Below are 20,516 nucleotides of genomic sequence, written 5' to 3'. Positions count from 1 at the left end.
ATTTTCAGTCTCCATTGGTGGGAAAAGCAGAGTCCAATAAATAAGTGAGATCCATTTCAACCTAACTAGAATATTAAAGCATAGAACTAATACTTGATTTACTGTACTTATTGCCAAGAGGATCAAAAAAATCTATTCAATGACTGTCAAGTGGTCCCTGGCATAGTCACTTATTTTGTAAGTACTGTTAGAAGTTAGTTGTTTGACATTGTTTGTGAAACAGAGGATTATCTAAGCAGGGGATAAAACCAGGAGGAATCAAATTGCAGTTAGAAGGGGGAAGGCTTTTCTTTCTAATCAGGCATTTGGTTAAGATAATAGGCTTGGGGTTCTAATTGATCATTACTATTTTAAGATTTTAAGATGTCACTGTATAGTGGGATACTTTATATGTCTAGGCTCTTGTAACATGTCTTAATGCTGTGATTACCTTGTGATTCAGAAAAGTAATGTTTACAGACTGTGCAATTAACATTAAAAGAACCCCAATAAAGTACTCATACATAAATATTGCATGTGGAACTATTATAAAAAGAGAGCATAATTGAAAAACGTGCACATTAATAATTGTGGAAAATAGAGGCTGTACTACTGTAAACTATATCTGAAATTTACCAACTCTTCAGTGTAAATCATGTGTGCATTTGTCATCTCAGAAAAGGATTGCTTTCATACTATTGTATGTCACTTGTTTTTATGCTGGTGTACTTATGCTGGAGAATGGCTGGAACAGCTGTAGATAGCACACAAAACATCAGTAGGTATACACTTTCACCTGGAGAGAATGTGCAGAATGACCCAGGAGAATGTTCATGTTTGCATACTTCCCATGGTTATGCTACATGTTCTCTAGTTATGCTCATCGCTTTGAACATATGCAAGACTAACATTTGGCAATGGTTGCGAAAAAAAGTCCTCTCTTGCAACTGAAAGCATGCACATAGTTTATACCGGGGTATAATTTATAATCTGAGGATATAGTTCACATCAGTAAAAGCAATATTGATTAACCTGGATCAGTACTATCCTGGAAATTTATTCAGGAGCTGAGCTCTGACCTTTAGGTCCCTGGGTATCTATCTGTCTAGGTCTAGGGACTATGCTCTTTTCCTGTTCTTGGTATTTGTTGCTGTTAGATTTGCATCCATAAAAAGTTGAGGTTAAAAGAAGACTGGCAGATTTATGATTGTAGCCAGTACCAACGAGGTTTGGCAAAAATTGGCTTCCAGCGCTGCATTATTTATTGGAAAATCAGCTTCTGTGTGTCACCTGAAAAAAGAAAGGACATACACTGCTTTCACAGTGATAGACATGCAATTGGTAATATCTGACAAATCAATACATTCTTTCAGTGTGATTAGTACGTGCAGCATTGTGTGTGTAAATGTGTATGTGTTAAAGTATGCACTATAAAATATATAACATAATGAGAATAGCAGTTCAATAGCAATAGTATACTTTTTGTAGTGCTATGACTAAATGAAGTGAAATCAAACAATCTAATAGACAGATTACTCCATCTGGGCATACGGAGCTCTTACATTCAATACTGTGTGTATATATGTGTTAGATCTGGTGACCTTAATTAGAACAACCTTAAAAGGTATGCCACTTATCCTGCAGACAAGAACGTCTTTACGGTTCTTTTAATAATCCCCTTATCCTCAGATTTCTTTGACCCTGATTTCAAAAGCAATAGGTCATGCTGGCCTATCAGCTGCAGCCTTCTAATTGAAATCCTGATACGTTCGGTATGTACTATAGTATCTGGTACAGCAGAATTTCTTGTACCCAATTTACAATTTGAGGGCTTCTTGTTTTATAATTTATTATACCATTTGGTGATGGACATGTTTTCATAGAAAAGAGGAAATACTGTTATGGAAAGTGTATTAACATTTTGATATAAAATATCCTTTATACAAGTGAGACAAGCAGGCAATCATATGTCTGTCTCTTAAAAGAAATCAGAGGATTTTCCTTATTGCTCTCTTATGCAAAATTTTTCTTTTTCTTTTGAAAAGCTCTTTTTAAAGACCTCTTCCTTTGTGAAAATCATACATTTTCAAAATTGTTTAACAGCTACTATTTTAAGGTATCTTTAATATAACCTCAGAAAATGCAGAGTACATCTTTAAATCTTGTTTTGTTTGAATGAATGAGTAGATAATCCTGATCAGATGTTTCTTTCGAGAATAATGTTTAAAACGATTATAGAATTTAGCTGTCCCATCTGATTCCTAGCTACAGTATTTTAATTTCAATTGTTAAGTCGTTAGGGTCATCTGAGGTAACTTTATTAATACTGTCTTATTTTTTGTCCGATTTCTAGCTGAAATATCTTAATATATACAAAACTCTCAGTTATTGATAACTTGCTTAAACTCTAGCCATATATCTGCTTACCTAAATAACCATCAGTGATCAGTTTCAATACAGCTAATTGACAGCATGTGCATTCTTAAATCCAGAGTCGGGAACCATGAACAGAAAAGACAGATCTTCCTTCAAGGTAGTTTAGATCTTCCTACAAACCTGAAAAATGCCCAAACCCAAGTTGCAACGGTTGCAAGACAATGGTGTAAGCTGCTTTAGGTCACTGTTGCGGAGAAAGGCAGGATATAAATGAACTTAATAAATATAGGTGAAGACAGAACATATAAAAGGTAAGTGGGTGGGAGGGTGGAAGAGATAAACAGAAGCAGGAAAGGGGGAAAGGCTGTATAGGCTTTCAGGGAAATGAAGGAAGAAACAATTACTGAAGTATTTGAGAATCGTTGGGTTCAGTATTAAAATTAATCACTTATCTGATCTTCTTGTGTTTTGCAGGACATTTGGGCTTCCAAGACAGTTTTGTCACATCAGGCGTTTTCAGTGTGACTGAGCTAGTAAGGGTCTCACAAAGTAAGTATTGTTCTTTATTATTTAAGAATATTTTATTTGATGTATTTTTAATTTGTTTTTTCTACACACATTCAACCTTTCTATCAATTTTGGAAACCCACTTTTAAAATCCATTTCTAAATATCATAAATAACTAAATAGTGTTGCAATTTTAATTAGGTAAAGAAAATAAATTGCGTATTATAATGAAATTAATAACTGATAAGTTCTGTTTTTTGCAAAACTGGGCTGTTCATTGGAATAGCAAAATATTGTCAGTACTTGACCTAGCCCGATTCTGGAAACTTCAATTTATATTGAGCACAAGTTTATTTTGCAGTGGATTCTGGCATGGCAGTAGCCATCAGCCTTATTCTACAAAGGCCATAGTGAAAGCCCTTTCATTCAACACAAAGATGCAACCTCTTGGAACAGAGAAGGATGGTATTACCAAATTACTTACCATACTAAATCCTGGGGATCGAAAAGACAGTTGGCAATCTTGCTCATGCTTTTTTTTAATGTTTGTAAATTGTTAGGTGTACTGGAATAAGAGGAGCCAGCATGGCATAGTGGTTAAGAGCAGCAGGCTCTAATCTGGAGAACTCCTCCCCTTTCAATTTCGAACTCCTCCCCATTAAACCTGCTGGTGACCTTGGATTTCCAGGACTCTCTCAAAACTCTCTCAGCCCACACAGAGGCAAGCAGTGGCAAACCACCTCTGAAATCTCTTCCTTGAAAACCTATGTGGTCGCCATAAGTAATGTGTGGCTTGACGGCATGCGCATACATGTGCACGCACACACACAGGGGAATAAGATATAAATACCGAGGTTTGCTAAACCTAAAATGCTGCTGTAGTTAACGATAGTTCAAGGTACTCCTGGGTACTCCTGGGACCTAGACATAGGGACCTAGATTCAGTGTAAATATTTAACATGAGTCCTCTCTCCCCATGACCTAAATCCATGCATACCATTTTATGATCCATGGAAGAATACTTTATATTTCATGTTTGAAATTACATAAAGGGACCTGCCTTATCATAAGGGGTTGTACACTGGACCAGGACTCCATCGTGTATCCATTTTCTTGCCGCCTCCATTTTTGGGGGGGGTCCTGGCTACCACTGGACTCTCTAGCTATAGTAGATCTGTTCGGTTAAGCTTCCAATGATTTCATGTCTGGTAAATGTTTCAGAGGAAGTTTGAGTTTTTGCAGAATTAGATTATTGATCTTCATCAGACTTTTTAAAAATATGTGAACAAGTGAAGCTGCTTTATATGGCTGTAAGTCCAATAAGTCAACATTATCTACTCAGACTGGCAAGGGTTCCTGAGAATCTCAGATAGAGATCTTTCATGTCATGGCAGATTGTTTAAGTGGAGAGGCTGAAGATGGAACCTAGGATCCCTCGCCTGCCAAGCAGATGCTGTACCACTGAACCATGGCCCTACCCCATATAACCCCCATGGCTCCATGAACATAGCACTCGAACTGTGTATACCTGCCTTGGCATGCATACTCATACTGTATAAGAATGATTATTGAAAATATCAGTTCATTCACTGATACAGGATCAGGTCTTTGGGGGAAATCTGACATTGCGTTCCATGGTGATTTACCTTGTCTTGTATAATGCAATGCTACTGCTGGAAGCTTTAGGCTGAGCAGAGAACTGGCACGTGTTAACCTCTTAACATTGCTTGTTGTTTTTGCATATGTGGTTTAGAAATATAATAAACTTCCCTTGCCCACTGCCAGTGACGTAAATATAGATTTTTTAATGGGATGGGTTCAGGGGGCAGGGCTCAGGAGGCCAGGCCAGGCCACACCTCCCCAATTTCCACCCCTGCCCCTGGGGATCCGCAATTATGTGTTCCTGCATTGCAGGGGGTTGGACTTGTTGGCCCTTGTGGTCTTTTCCTACTCTATGTGTCTATGATTCTTTGACAAACACACACACAGCCTGGCCTACCTCACAGAGTTGTTGTAAGAGAACAGAGGACGGGGAACAATGTTCTAAGCTGCTTTAGTCCCAACTGATAGAAAAGTAGGATATAAATAAATGCAAATGCAACCCCTTTTCAAGGCATCCACACTATCAACGCTTCCCAGAAATTCATTAGATTTTTTGAAAGCACTAATGGACATTGAGACTGCTGATTAAAAATAGCAATAGATCTGCCAGGCACTATATGGCCTTTTCTGCACCACCAAAATAAGACATCCTAGGGACATCTTCAGAAAACCCGGTCTCATCATTTGTCAGGACAGGACAAAAATAAAGCATCTGAGGAGACAGTGGTTTTTTCCTCTGGTCGGATCTGTAAGCTTTTAGTTTCACTTTCTTATGCTGGGAATGACCTTAAACCAACTTGGGGCAAAGATTAGTTTAGTGTGTTCAAAACATCCCACATTGAGCTAAAATAAAACATCTTGAGGATGTAACCCCTACTTTAAAAATGGGAGGTCTTGGCAGGGTTCCCAGCCAGCCCCCTCCCTGATCTTCCTGCAGGTAACTTTTTTGGGCCCCGTGGGCGGTCACTATGCGCCTGCCTGGCTGGTGGGGGTGCACAAGAGGTGGCGGCTCTGGAGCTCAGCAGGGAAACAAAACCTGGCAGGGGCAAAGGTAGAAGGACGTGGCTCCTCCTCTTCCTCCTGAGCCGTCACAGCCTCCTCTGGACACCTCAATCCGCTTGGCTGTTTCCAGTATCCGGCTGAATCTGGCCCAGTGGGGTGAGCCAAATGGACATTTCCCACCTGCCTGTCAATTTGCGCCTGTCTGTCTGCAAGTGACTGGGAGTGTCTGAGAGGCGGGACTGCACTGTCCTTGCTTGGGAGTTGGCACCGGGGGGGGCGGGGATCCAGGGTCAAAGGAAGGGGTTTGCTTGCTGTTTTGCAAAGTCTGCCCATGGGGGGTAGAGACAATTTGCTTTGGGCATATAAGGGGGGGTTGAACCCGTGAACCCTCCCTTACCTATGTCCCTGTGGCCACTGCTTGTCCATTCAAAGTTCCTTTTCCCAACTTTATTTTTTCCTATATGTTGAGAAAGAGGCAAGAGCCTATTTATTTTATTCCTTGTTGAGAAAGTCAGATCTGAAAAATTTTGAGTAGACAAATTGATAATGAAGAAAGTTTGAAACCTTCCCCAGCTACAGGTTTTCCACTCAGTCTGAAGCTACTCACATTTGCTGTGAGCAGGACTAGTATCAGTATACCCTGAGGTGGGGCAGCATCTGGGCCAAAGGTTTCTGGCAGGGTCCACTGCTGCCAGCACTCATGCCCACTCACTTGCTAGCATTCCACCATCCACTATTACTACTGCACACACTGCCCAATGGCATTGGGGAACGGTCTGCTAGCAGCCATGAGTACAAGCAGAGTGTTTGTGAGCAGACAATGGAATGATACAGAAGCAGGAGGAAGGCATACTGGTAGACAGAAGGGGAGAAAATACAAGTGCTTAGTGGGGAGCAGAGAAGGAGAGGAGGGCCCTAAACCCAGAAACCAGCTCCGGCAGATCACCAATAAAAACAGTCACAGAGCCCATGTAAGTGGTAGCTCTACCTTTCAATGGCTATCACAGTTTTATACACTCCATGGACTGAGTTGTGTGGAACTTTGTTTTTATGAAGCCATTCCTTTTGACCTTTAAACAGTGCTAATGTCCTCCACCTGAATGACATGCTGCAGGATGATCATTACCAGCTTGTCAATATTCACTAACAGTGAATTAGAAGTACTTGTCACCACCCTGTTCTATTGATCAGAGATGCTGATGTTATACTATGACATACTCCAGGCAGACCAGTGAGAAATAAATACCACTGTCTCCCAGTCATAACTTTGCTTTTATTGCAATTAAACTGGGACCTAAGTAATTAGTGACAAATTTAACTGAAATTTTAATCTAGCTCCAGCATGTATTGCTACCATTTTTAAAGACTGTGTCATGCTATACCACACTGTTTGTCTCTCAAGAGGATTGACAATATAAGCCATTGTTCCAATATACATATTGTGCTGTCCTGACCTTTATGACTGTATTTCCATATATGGTATCCGTCTTCAGGTTCATTCTCTAATATAAAATTATGGATCATTGAACTGTTTTGGGGACCCTTACATGCCGGTTCATATGCTCACTATGCAATCTTAGAGTTATGCCCCCACTGGTTTCAATGGACTTAGAAAGCTGTAACTGGTTAGGATTGCACTGCTAGAGCTTTGCACTGAGGAGAATATGGTAAAGATCTTGTCCACCCTCCCCATATACATACTTTGAGTTAATATGCCTATTGCTACCTGTATTAAAGCAACACTGTATTTTCTACATTTTTGTCCACTGAAATTCTACACAGGTTAAAAGATTTTGTAACACCTGCAAAATCCAAGAAAAGGTGGAGATTGCAAAAATAGAGCCTGTTCTCTTCATCTGTAGTTAGAAGCCTACACATATAATATATGGTAATGACCTGCTATTCTAGTCACACATGTAAGAGTACTTTACGGGGAATCCCTGACAGTAAGATTGTAGAATGGAATGTAAGGAGTTTCAGATTGGCATAAGGTGGCACTCTAGTGTTTGAAAGTTGCAATAATTCTCTTACTGTACATCATGAATCATTGTTGCTAAAAATGAAAGCAATTATCACTTGCATTTACTAGGATTCCTCACAATCAGCTTAGCCAAAACTTCTGGCCTAAAGATGTTTGAAATGCAATTTAGAGCTGTAGCACTAATGCAGCAGTTATGGGAAAGGAAGAGAGAGGGAAGGGTAGCACAAATAAGAGATTCCAATAGCATTGTGTTTGATGTCCCATGGCTGTTTCACATTGTGTTGATCATTACTAGCATTCTGCCATTTGGACATCAAATGACAAAAATGGGGATTGGCACAATCAGTCAGTCAGTCATGTCTTTATTGGCATAAGTAGCAAAATACAGATCCATTTATATAAAAGACAGATTAAAATGTGTAGAAAATACATATAATAGGTGAATAAAACAATTAGCAACAATAATAGGATAAAATTAACAATTTAAAATGGTCGTCAATGTTACCCAGCTTTCACAGATTGTGAACTTATTTTTAAGGAATCTCCACCAGCTGCTAGGAGTGTAACAGCACACAACTATTTTAAGTAGCAATGGGGAAAATAACTTGCCTTAGCAATGCGAGAGGCAGGCTGGGTAGGGATCTTTTAAAGACTATGTACACCAGAAATGGCTTGAAACGTATCTGCAGAGAATTCACAAAAGACCAAATTGCAGTTTAAATATTTTTATATAAATTTTGGTTGCAAACAATCACACAGTAAGAAGTCAAGTCACATACACACAGTTCCTAGGATATAAACAGGGAGGAGAAGATAGGTGGGAGGATAGCATGGGATTTGGGGAAGCAGGGACTATATGTTACCTAAATCTGCAGAGAAGTTCTGGAAGAAGGCAGGGATTCCTATGCCAGCATGGAGAGTGGGAGCCGGCAGCAGCTGGAGCCAGCTGAAGCTGAAGCCAGCCTGGAGGGCTTGAGCCAGCATTGAGAGCCAGCATTGAGAACTTGAACCAGCAGCAGGAGCTGGCTAGCTAGCCAGCTAGTGCTAGAGTAAAGAACCAGCATTAAGAACGTGGAACTTTGGGTTCACTGTATTTTTATACCCTTTTGCTCAGGTAGGGGCGGGAACAAGTGAGTTTTAAGTTTTCATTTTCCTAAATTCTCTGGAATTTCCCATGCTGGGCTTGCTGGGCTGAGCTAATTAGCAGCTCTTCTATTGTTCTAAGTACCCGAGACAATGGAAGTCAATTGCTCTTAGATTAAATCAGGAAGCACAGAATGGCTTTATGCAGAGTAACTCTGTAGAGACACTACCCAGGTTATTCAGATTTAGCTGAGATATTTGACTGGGATGAGGTGAGTGGTTTAGGAAAGTCATAACAATGGGTAGAGGAAATGCAAAGAAGCAACATCTGTTGCTGACCTGGTTTCCAGAAGAGATAGGGAAAAGGCAGTATCTGATATTAAAGTGGCTTTCCATATTCTTTGTCTTTAACAGTATCTTTGCAAGGTATGGTAATCAAGCATGCCCTTACACAGGATGAGACCTCCAGATTGCAGGAGTAACTCATTCTCTTGATTTAATCTTGCTAAACAGACCTTTTGCCTGAGGCCTGCTTCTAAGTGGACATACTGCTACACACACAAAAATATGAGAGGTGGCTTCTGCCTATGTAGTTTAACAGGAAAATATTATGAAATAATATATATTGGGGTGTCAAGGGCAAGGCTAACATCAAGAATAGAGCTACCATATATGTTACATCAGCGTTGTAGCCTCCTAAAAGAAACACACAGCAATAATGGGATTTTGAATTTTTCTTACCACTAGCAAAGGATGGATTAGCCAAAAATGCACATCTGCATTTAATTCGCATTCTAAAAGGATATGAAATAAACAGTCTATGGCTTGTGTCATATCCACTGAATTAGCATGCTTGACGCTCCTCAAAACTCTGGCTTGAAGGAGGCCTGAACCTGGTGGAACTTACTTCTAAAGTTGAATTAAAATGTATACAGAGTTAATATGATAATTTCTATAGATGAAAATTAGTAGAAAATAAACTTACTGCCACTGCTCTGATCAGGTATGCAGCATAATCCTGTTTTGTCACCGCTCTGATCAGATATGCAGCATAATCCTATATGTACTTACTTGAAAATAAATTCCACTTCATTCAATGATCTCCAGGAAAATGTAAATGAGATTTCATCTTGGCAGTGTTTTTTTGCCAGAATACATTCTATGTGTGTGGTCTCAAGACCCAAGTTTCACAGATTCCTTGTCCATAATGCAGCTTGTTTAATTGGTGTAGCTTGACAATTAAAAATGGCTGATGAGAATTGGTCACTAGCCAATAATATGAGTGGTTGAGCAGCTTTGTGGAATTATTTTTTTATGTATGTTGGGTGGAAGTGTTGGCAAGCAAGCCAGGGGCCTGTTTTCTGAACTGTGCCCTACCAGACACCTCTATTGGTGTCATAGACAATTCAGACTAAGACTAATTCTGGACTTTGATACCAACAGAGGGACTTCACCTGAAAATGCTTTCCCACTCCCAATCAATATGCATAGCAGCTACCTTTCCTGCAGCTTCAACCATTGCCATCAAAACAGCCCTGGAAAAGACACACCTGTTCTCTAACCCACAAAGGATATGCAAATGCTGCTCAGCCTCAACACAATCAGCTTTCCTGAGTCCTTTCTTCCCTAGCTGAACCTATCATCCCCTTCCTGTCCAACTACCAGAGGACCATCAAACCTTACTCTGAAATGGAATATCCTAAATTGTAATTCATGAACTCTACCTAAAATCTAATCAAAAACTGGGGTATCCCCATCACTGACTCATCTGAGCCATTTTATCGTGGTATTGTTTTCCCCTGAGAAAAGAATTCCATTTTGTTCAGGAAGACTGTCTCTCTTAGCATTGCCAGAGGGTCAAAATTCCCTGTATCTGGTCTGCCCAAACAAGAGCCCCTTGCCCAATTTTTTTTCTGAGCTGCCTTTGGTTGATTGCACTGAACCCAATGTTGCCTCTTTCTCTGGATCCAATGCAGGCATTGGGTTCTGCCTCACTGGACTTTCCTCATCTGAGTTAGGTAAATATCACCCTCCCCACAATGAACTCGGCTGTTCCAAGCCTAATTTTAACTTATGTCTAAACCCTAGGCTTCTTGACCCTCTGTGTGTATTTTTGCCAAACTGCCTGTGTACCTTTTATTGTTTTTGCTCTTTAATAAAATTGTTAAAACTTACTCAAATTTTGGTTTCTTGTGATTTTTCTAAAGGGAAAAAACACTGTATAAATTGGTGGAAAAGATTCCATACCCCATCCTCTCACATTGCAAAGTCTGTCCCTGCTAATTCATCAATGTAAAATAGGACAGACCCCTCTAATTTGGGTAACAGAAGTAGCCAACAGGATTTTTTTCTTTTTTGTTCTTTTTTTAAGCTGCAGCTTAGGTCTGGAATCTGCTCAAGTTCCTAGAATATGTAAAATACTACTAACAGTATCTATGGATATGTTCAAAGTATGTAATTGCAACTAACCTCCAAAATTCTGGAATTAAGCAACAGGTTATCAAAATACAAAATGTCATTTCTGAGACCTTCGGTCCTCTGATAGTAATCATCTGGTGATCCCTGGCCCCAAGGACATTAGGTTGACCTCAACCAGAGCCAGTGTTTTGTTTTTGGCCCTGGCTCCAGCCTGGTAGAACACTTTGTCAGCTGACACTAGGGCCCAGTGGGATTTTAACCAATTCCGCAGGGCCTGCAAGACAGAGATGTTCCACTGGGCTTTTGGTTGTGGCCATCCATTGTCCCTGATCCTTCTATCTTGCTGGCCTCCCAACTGTCATCTGTCAATTATGAAGACACATTGTACACACACACACACAGTTTTCTTTTTCATTGTTTTTTTTAGATCTTCCCTGTCTTGGATAACGATAAGTTTAAAAAAAACTGCTGAGAAGATCTGCAGAGAAGGGATTATTGGATGATATTGTTGACTATTATTCACCATCAATAGGTTTTTAGTCTTGGTTTTAACAGATTATTAATTTATGATAATTTTAAATTGTAATATTATATTTAAAACCCTTGAAAGCCACCTTGAGCCTGGTTGGGAATTAAGGGATGGGGGTGAAAATTTAATAAAAAGTTAAAAGCATTGTATTCTTGTTTTCAGTTCCACTTATACATACAATACAGTATTATGCCCATTGACCTCACCTGGATTTTTAATATCCTGAGTGCTATCATTTATGTGATTTACACACAGAAGTTGGCTGACTAGAAGACACTAGTTGACCAACTAGTATATTTTCAGGATATGGCTTGGGCCCCACTTAGATTTACATAGGCACATAAAGGGGGCAATTTTGACAGTTCTTCCCTATCACAACAGCCTCCCCCATCCCCCCAATACTGTCCCTTCCAAAATTCCCCTCCCCGCCCTTGAGCCTAAAGAAATCTAGGTGTATCAATTTTCTTTTATGTTCTACATCAGTTTAGCTGTGCAGTTTCTCCATATATAAGCATGTGAGATGCTAATCAATATTGTAGGAGAGATCATTTAAAGTCAGCAGCATGAAAATAAACACTGAAGAAGCTTACTTCATATTCAGTAGTAAAGCACTGTTGTTTAAAGTCTACAATTCAAGTTTGGATTGAAAAAACCAAAGCAAAATAATTACAATACAGAATGGACTGTGGACTTAGAATGAAGTGTTAGGGTGACCTTGCCTTTTTATGCCTTTACACAGTTCAATGGCAGCCCACTCAAGCCTTGTTCTCAATCAATATCTTATTAAAGCAACACAAAAAAAGTCCCCATAAACTTAGTGGTAAGTTATGTTTATAAATGGAATTCAGCACAATTTGGTGGTCAATAGCATGCTGTACTGGTAATGTTAAAATGAACATCACACATTTCATACTTGTGGTATTCTGCAATGCTCCCTTACACAAGGTAGCAAAACTGTCTAGAGGAGATAAAAGACCTAGCCACAGATTTCAGCATTGTTTAGTGGTTAAAGTGTCAGACTAGATCTGGGAAAGCCATGGAAGCTTGGTGACTGATTTTGGGCCTGTCATGCACCCTCAACCTAATCTACCTCACAGGGTTGTTGAGAGGATCAAATGAGGTCATGGAAAATGATGTAAATCGTTTTGGTCGTTATTGGGGTGAAAGACGAAATACAAATAAAGTAAATGAATTAATAAATGCTGCTTATTCAGTCAATTGAGAGAAAAGGTTACTGGTTCAAAGACGGGTTTATTCCTTGAACTCTCATCTTACTCTTACACTGTCACTTAGCTGCTTTAGTGTTCAAAATGTCTATGTGTCTATAAAGTCAAAGCCAGCTTTCAATTTTATAGGTTTTTCTGTGGTCATAAAGAGTTCAACTGAGTATCTAATTTGAACACAGAACATATAGAGTTGCAGAAACATAATAGGTTTGCCAGTTTGTAACAAAAATCATATAAAGGATGTCATGTTAGTGAGGGACTTGGTTTCTGCTGCTCCAGAGACTAGGACCAGGAGTAATGGGTTCAAGGTGAAGGAAAAGAGATTCCACCTAAACATCAGGAGAAACTTCCTGACAGCAAGGGCTGTTCGACAGTGGAATGTCAGAGTGTGGTAGAGTCTCCTTCTTTGGAGGTTTTTAAACAGAGGTTGGATGATTATATGTTGGGAGTGCTTTGTGTGTTCCTGCATTGCAGTGGGTTGGACTTGCTGGTCTTTGGGGTCTCTTCCAACTCTATTATTCTAAGTACAACAATATTTTTTAAAGACCCTGAAGTTAAAGATTGGCTGTAGTGTTTCAGATCGTCATAAAGCCTTGGCTGAAAGAGCTCTGGTTTCATTTGATTTACACAAGTCATGCCTAGACCTGTGAACGAAGCAGCATGTGTGACAGTAGATTGAACACAGACATAGAGAAGATTATTACAGGCACCAAAACACATCCATGGATTTATATCCATGAGTCTCCATTTGTTTTAGTAGTACTAGAAGTCTCTTCTAGTAGTAGAGAAGTGGGTTATAAATAGGAAATTGGGGGATGGGAATGAAAAGAAATAAAACACATATTATCATTCCAAAGCAAGACCCACATCGTTTACATAAGTACCAATCAGAATAAACATTTCTGTACGTTTACAAGATAAGTGCTCATGTTTTATGACTTTTTTTTAGACATTTGGGTATTTTGACTAAATGAGCTTGTAGTACTGGATGTTTTTAATTCATTTGAGCAAGGACCCTTTGGACCAGAGTAACTGATTCAGGGACATTCATTCTCTGATCCCAGTGACAGAAAAGTATCCCATGTATATGTAGAGATTTGTGACCAGGCCACCCTGTCAGTTGAAACTAGATCCCAAAACAGCATTAGCTGAGTTAGACAAGCTTCACATAGCTCAATTCAAGGAGAGATTGAATGGGTAGCCTGTTCTTCATCCAGCAAAGCCACTTTCCTTCACATTGATTTAGCCTACAGTTATTTCTCTCATGGAATATATATGTAGGGGAGCTATGATTCTTAGGCTTCAGTATTCTTAGACTTCTTAGATTCAATGTCGTTTTTGAATAACAGTAACTTTTTCTTTCAGGTCCTTTTCATTATAGACTACATGGATTTTTAATGGATTTTATTGCATGAAACTTTTGTACTTTGGTTGCACCTACTTCTGCTTAGTAAAGTGCTAGATTTAGATGGAGAATGGATGATAATCTGATGTTACAAAAATGAGTTGTAGAAAAATACAGATAAGACTTGGAGGAATTGTTCAAAATTAATAAAGAGCGGCCCTGAATCAACGGGACCTGGTGCCACTCTGCTCCTTAGAAGGGCAGAAGGCAGGTGGTGGCCACGCCCACTATGGGCATCAGCAGGTGGGACGGCTGGGAGCCTATATGAGTGACCTGGCCCTTGGCCCCACCCTGGAGCAGAGTGGCACCATATTTAAACCTCTGATGACCTTGCTGAACTGCTGTTTGCCTAATGAGGAATGCGAGTCAACTGGAAAAGTTGTGCGGGATTGAAAGGATTAAATTTCTTTCTGTTTTGCAGTGTAGCCCCAATCCGAACAATAGCCTCCCCCCCCCCACCAAAAGTGTTTGTTTATCAATAGAAGCTGCTTAGCAGCTCCATTCACGAGTTGGACCTAAAATGTAAAATCCCTCACTTGAACCCCATATTCAGCATTTGGATATATATGCACAAGAGATGTGCTTAGGTAAACAGAGAATTGTTCTGCTCTGCTGCAACCAGGGCTAAGTGGTTCTTTAGCAAAAACTGATGTATCCTTCTGACCTTTGAATCCATAAACTTAGTAGGGAGATGGAAACAGTAGATAGACAAAAATACTTTCCTTCTTTTTTCCTAGGATATTTATCACAGGCCAGTTTTTCACAGCGAAATTGCATCGGTGTGTATATTCAAGGATTCCTCATGGCTCCCGGAGCTGCAGCGTGTCTGCCCCGGTGTGGCCCTGATGCTGCCCCACGGTATTGCCTTTGCTTCTCGCTAGCAAGGTGGTACTTTTAAAATACCCCTGTGCGACTCTGGTGCCATGAAAAAACCACAGGAGCAGATATGGGCAGAACTTTTGTATTTTTCCTGTCTCACTGTTCTGGCCCGCCCAACGCTTTCCACACTGAAAGTGTGAGCTGGAAATGCAAATGGCAAAGATGTGGGGGGAGTGCTTTAATCACATTAAGCAGAGGCTTGTGTGCAGCCCAAAGAGGAGGGAAGGGTACTCTCTGCTGATCCGCAGTGGCAAAAATCCATCTGCTGGAGAAGAAGGGGGGATTTACAAGTGGGGGCGGAGAGGAGAAGAGGCGAGCATGAAAGGAATCACGGCTTCCCAGCCATCTGCATAAAAGGGCTCCCTCCTCCTCTCCTAAATGGAGTATTTCACTGCAGCCATTACAGAAGGGCTGCTGTCCCCCACTCACATGCTTTCCTCCTGTCTTGCCTGGCAAAGACGGTGTCATGAGCCAGCCCCTGGGTACTTACTACTGCAGAAGTACAGAAGGAGTGCTCGTTTGGCAGCAAAGTATGGGAGACTAGAAGTCTCTGCATCTGATGTGGACTAACTCCTCGCAGAATTCCAGCCCCCTGAACAAGGCTCTTTATATAAGCCTTGCTGTGAGCTTGCTTCTGCCTGGGTGCTTGTTGCCTCTGTGTGCCTGGTTCTTTGTTGATTCCTAGCCTGCTTCTCGGTTCTCCCGTGCCTTGACCTATTGGACTGTGACCTAACTATGCCTTGCCTGCCACCTACCTTGACCCATTGGACTGTGACCTGACCATGCTTGTGCTAGCCACCCACTTTGCCTTGCGGTGTCAGACCCGGTCATGCCCATGCCTGCCAGCAGCACAGGCAGACTGCTCTTCGCTCCCCCTTCCCCCCTTTCTCTTTCTGAACCCACAGTTTCTCCCTCTATGAAAGTGAATGGGAGAGAATGACGCCATTTGAGTGACACAACCAGGGGCCAATCAGAATGTGGGAAATGGAGGTTGTCCATGCATGTGTGGAATGGATTGCGGGGAGAAAATGAAAAAAGCCCTGTGCCCGTGCAGAAACAGCTGGAGCAGCGTAGGGGCAGAAGTGGGGATCTGTGAAGAATCGCAGACCAGGCCAAAATTGACCTGGTACGCGAGATCCCAGGTCCACCCAGGTACAATTTCGCTGTGAAAAAACGGCCTCAGTTCGTGATATTAATATAGAAAAGTAAAGTGTGCATAACTGTGACTTACCTTAATAACAAATGAGAAAATAATTTCTTCAAGTCAATGGAGAAATGTTCTAAAGGTGGTCTGAATACTTTTTGCTTATATATCAGCAGTTCTTAGATTTTATTACCTTATTGAGCTAACGCCATTGAAAAGAGTGGTTAGCTGACTCCATCCCTTTTCCCTGAGATGGAAAGTCCCTGCACTTGCTCATCCTCTGTCCTTATACCCTCACAGACTTTCAGGGGTCCCTAGGCCCCAATTTGAGAAACACTGGATTATATTTTTAATAAAATGGTGACTAGAAAGATGAGTAATATTTAAGTGGAGATACAGACACTTTTTATTGATAGTTAAAATACAGTACAGAGAAGCAGTTTCATTCGGTCAGTTGCTCTCTCTCTCTGCCACTGATGTCCTTGGCTAACCTCTGACATGAGATGGGTTTGCTTTCTGTAGCTACTAGAGGATATTTTAAATTTGCATGGTGGGCCATTTTACTATTAGGGATGTCTATTAGGGATTATTTTCATTCTTAGTCTAGTTCAAGGAAAGCATATTAATTTTTAAAGTAAATACATCTTAATAATTTGTTAATGTTGCTAGCAGTAGTATTAGCCGCTTTGTCCCTTTGTACACAAGTGGTCTATGTATGCCTTCCATTAAAAACTCTATGAGGATGTAAGGATAACAACAATAGAATTCTCAGCTCAGTTTTATAGAGCCTATCACGTACATTCTTCCATTGCGAATCGAAATCAAGGAGTAGAAACTACAGTCTTATATAACAAAAGTTGTGTGTCACATATGAACAAATTTAGGGCATAAGCAAATAATGTTCTCTATACTCTATCATTTAAGGAGATAGCTTAATATTTCTTGTTATGTTTTTTGTTATATTTGGTCTGCATTGTCTAATGGTATCCCACCTTCCTGCTATCTATAGATATAACCAAATTTAGCAAGGCAGAATTACACTTCATAGAATTTAAACTCCCTGAAATAAGGACAGAGAAGTAGAAACTGGCTAATTAAGGTATTTTTCCTCATTTCCACTCTCTGAAGTGAACTTGCTTAATAAATATTATAGTAGCTGGGAAATGACATTGTTATGCACCTGCTTGAAAAACACATTATTAACCTTTCAGCTGTGCCTTCCATAGGTCTTGTGTGAAAGAGAATTTATCAAGTGAAGGCTTTTAAAGCACAAATACGTTTGGCCAAGAACTTGCTAAAAACTGTGAAGCGGATGCTGCAGAGTGTACCTTTATGATTGATTTCCATTCAAGTCAGACTGACTGCAGTGTGGTCATTTTTCTAACCCATAACTGCTCGCTCTGCAGTAGTTTGCTATCTGCAGGGTGTCTGAATTATAGCAGTCCATGCCCATGTTACCTTTTACACAAATTACTTACACTGGTTTCTTCTTCCATGCAAATTCATCAGTTTTACAGCATCTTGTCTCTGATGTCAGGAAATTCTAGCAGGCAGCACAATTGATAAAATGAGTTAATTTTACAGTCTCCACTCCCCACCCCCACCAAATTTTCATTCATCCATTGCACAGGAAACATATTGTAGTTAAAAGAATATAGCAAATGAATGTAGCGTCTTTTTGAAAATTATTTCCCAAGCTAATTCCATTTGAAGATCATTACTGACTGGCTCCCATTTTAATAGAATTGTGTTCTTTCCATCCTATTCTTTTAATGCATATCACTTCACCTGTTTTCATTAAACCACTGCTTGGCATAGTTTGTTGTTTCCAGCACATTATATGCAAGTTATATACGTTTTTTTTTCTTTATGTCATCTATGATTCCCATGTTTTACCTGTAGTCCGTAGACAGCTTACTCCAAATAATATTCCCTTTTGTTGAGTAATTTAGCCATAATATGAAAAGAAGCAAGTTGGATAGGAGTTATCCAGAAAGACCTGGTGCAGGATTATACCGGGAATAATTGTACTGGAGATCCATAAAGCCCATGATGTTTTTACAACCTCAGAAGAGGTTGTTAGTTGCCACGGCAACACCGGGGCTGTCCTCACACAAGTGTGCAAAGGGCCTCAGGGCTGCACCAGAGTCATGTATACTGGTGCCCCACTGCTCTCCGAGCCCGTGCAGAAGGGGCCTAACTTAGTGGTTATACATATGGAATAGAACTCGTCCCCATTAGATTTAATTACATTTTAAACACTTTTTAGATATTAGGGTGAAATAGATTTCTTACAGATTAAATTGCTAGAGAGTTGTTGTGATATGACGTTTCTGTGAACTATGGCCCACTTCATCAGATGTAAGAAGTGTGTATGCGTATAAAAATATCACAAAATTAGACGCAGGGTTTGGATAAGGGTCATATCTGAAGGACCCATGTAGAATCTTTGTTCAGGGGCCCATGGTGGCTCTCAGCAGCCCTGATTTCTGTCACAATGGGTGTTTATATTTCCCCAAAAAAGGCATCACACTGTAATTGCTGAGGAAACGTTATTTATTTGTAACACACCATGCAGGTTACAAATATTCCCCCAGATACCTTAGAACAATCATGTACATTAAAATGGTCTTCTGCCTTCAGTCATTTGTTATGTTAATGATACAAAATCAATATTCTTGATAACAGGAAATTCACAAACTGTCCTTCTTCACAATTGAAGTCTTAATAATTAGTAATAACTCTATTAAAAAGTAGTTCGTTCTATTCATTTGTAACAGTTAAAAGACAATTCAACAAAAAAGACCTAATGATGGTTGTGTGACTATGTTTATAAGCAGCCTTGGGCTAACTGAAAACGATTGGATGTAAATATTTTAAATAAATAAATCACCCAAGGCAGCAACAAGAGGAAAAACTTACTAATATATCCAATGATACTAAACATATGGAAAAATCCATGAAGAAGCAATATTCCTTCAAGTTTTTGAGGAAAAAAGACCATGGTGAACTCAGACTTTGCCATCAGGAAAAAAACCTTCAAAGAAGATCTTCATCATAAAATTGCATAATCTTTCTGATTACAGTGTTGATTAACTCATACCTTTCTACCTACAAGCTGGATAAAGTTATTAAGGTGAAAGTAAATGTTTGATATGTAATTATTCCTTTTTCACGTGACTTACTGACTTTTCTTTATTTTCCTAGCACCAATAGCCGCAGGAACAGGCCCTAATTTCTCACTCTCAGATTTGGAAAGTTCTTCATACTATAGCATGAGTCCAGGAGCTATGAGGAGATCTTTACCAAGCACCTCCTCTACCAGGTAATTCAGTCTGTGCAGGATATTGGGGCTATGACTGATCCTCTTGTCTGTGTGGATATTTCAAAATCAGTAATGCTGTTAATTAGTATTTATGTTACCTGACAGGTTCTGCTTTAGACACTGAGACTTTCTAAGAATAAAGTGGAGTGTTCATTAATGTATCTCAAACGTGTCTTATTTACACTTTGTGTTTTGAAAGTTACTGAAGATCAAATGAATATAAATTAGAGGCAGTTTCCTGTAGATGGATTAGAAGTGATAAAGGATGGGGATTTGCCTATAATTCTAAACATTTTTAAGGGTCTTAATGACAAAATTGGCCTTATCCCAGTTAAAGGAACTGGCAGTTAATAGACTGAGGCCCAGCTCCTGCCGAGTCTGAATTGGCCTGGTGGAAATTGCTAGACTGATGCAGGGAGCTGCTGCACACAAATGACTTGCTACATAGATATGATTCCATGCAATTGTTTTTCAAGCACCAATCATGCTGCTATTTGCACATCTAAGTTAAATTGGGACTAATCCAGGAATTCCCAATTTGTGAACATCTGCTCAGGTAGCCAGTTAGGTATGTGCTTGTCTGGGGAGTTGAACAGTCCACACAGATGAACAGCAATCAGCCATTCAGCTGTAATGGCTTACAAACAATAAACCTATTGTAGGAATCTGCTAAGCTGAATCAAAGCTAGCTGAAGGTGAGCCAAACAAAATAACCAAATGGAAGGCCATTCTTCTAAAGCACACAGACGGTTTTTCATTATACTGCTGCTTGAGAGATACTAGTCCGGCAAAATAAGCAATTAATTGATGTAGTTTGTCACTCCTGCTGCCTGCCATTGAAAGAGAAGTGCATGAAACATCACATAATAGTATGACTTGTGCTTGGCTTCTGGGAAGGTCAAGGGATCATGATAATTGCAGCAAGGGGAGCCTTTTGAAGTAATACTGTTGAAGATTAGCTAACCTGCAAAGGGTGGTAAAATCCCCCCTCCCCTGAAAAAAGCTATATCGGCATTTTTAGAGATTCCCCTTTATCAAAAAAGACCAGGGTATTGTACAG

The 20,516-nt window shown here is 40.0% G+C and overlaps 1 protein-coding gene across 2 annotated transcripts in view; it reads left to right on the top strand.

Moving 5' to 3' along the window:
* NFIA (nuclear factor I A) overlaps positions 1 to 20,516 on the top strand; it is a 620,753-nt gene that overhangs the window by 475,455 nt on the left and 124,782 nt on the right. For both annotated transcript variants that reach the window (XM_048495977.1, XM_048495978.1), the window contains exons 4-5: positions 2,830 to 2,904; positions 19,339 to 19,456. In XM_048495977.1, the coding sequence (XP_048351934.1) occupies positions 2,830 to 2,904; positions 19,339 to 19,456 (193 nt within the window). The remainder of the gene's footprint in view (positions 1 to 2,829; positions 2,905 to 19,338; positions 19,457 to 20,516) is intronic.

This window comes from Sphaerodactylus townsendi, linkage group LG05 (assembly GCF_021028975.2).
Source record: "Sphaerodactylus townsendi isolate TG3544 linkage group LG05, MPM_Stown_v2.3, whole genome shotgun sequence".
In the NCBI taxonomy this organism is placed as follows: domain Eukaryota; kingdom Metazoa; phylum Chordata; class Lepidosauria; order Squamata; family Sphaerodactylidae; genus Sphaerodactylus; species Sphaerodactylus townsendi.
Note: the sequence above shows the minus strand (reverse complement) of the source record. Positions and strands in the feature narration are given on the sequence as shown.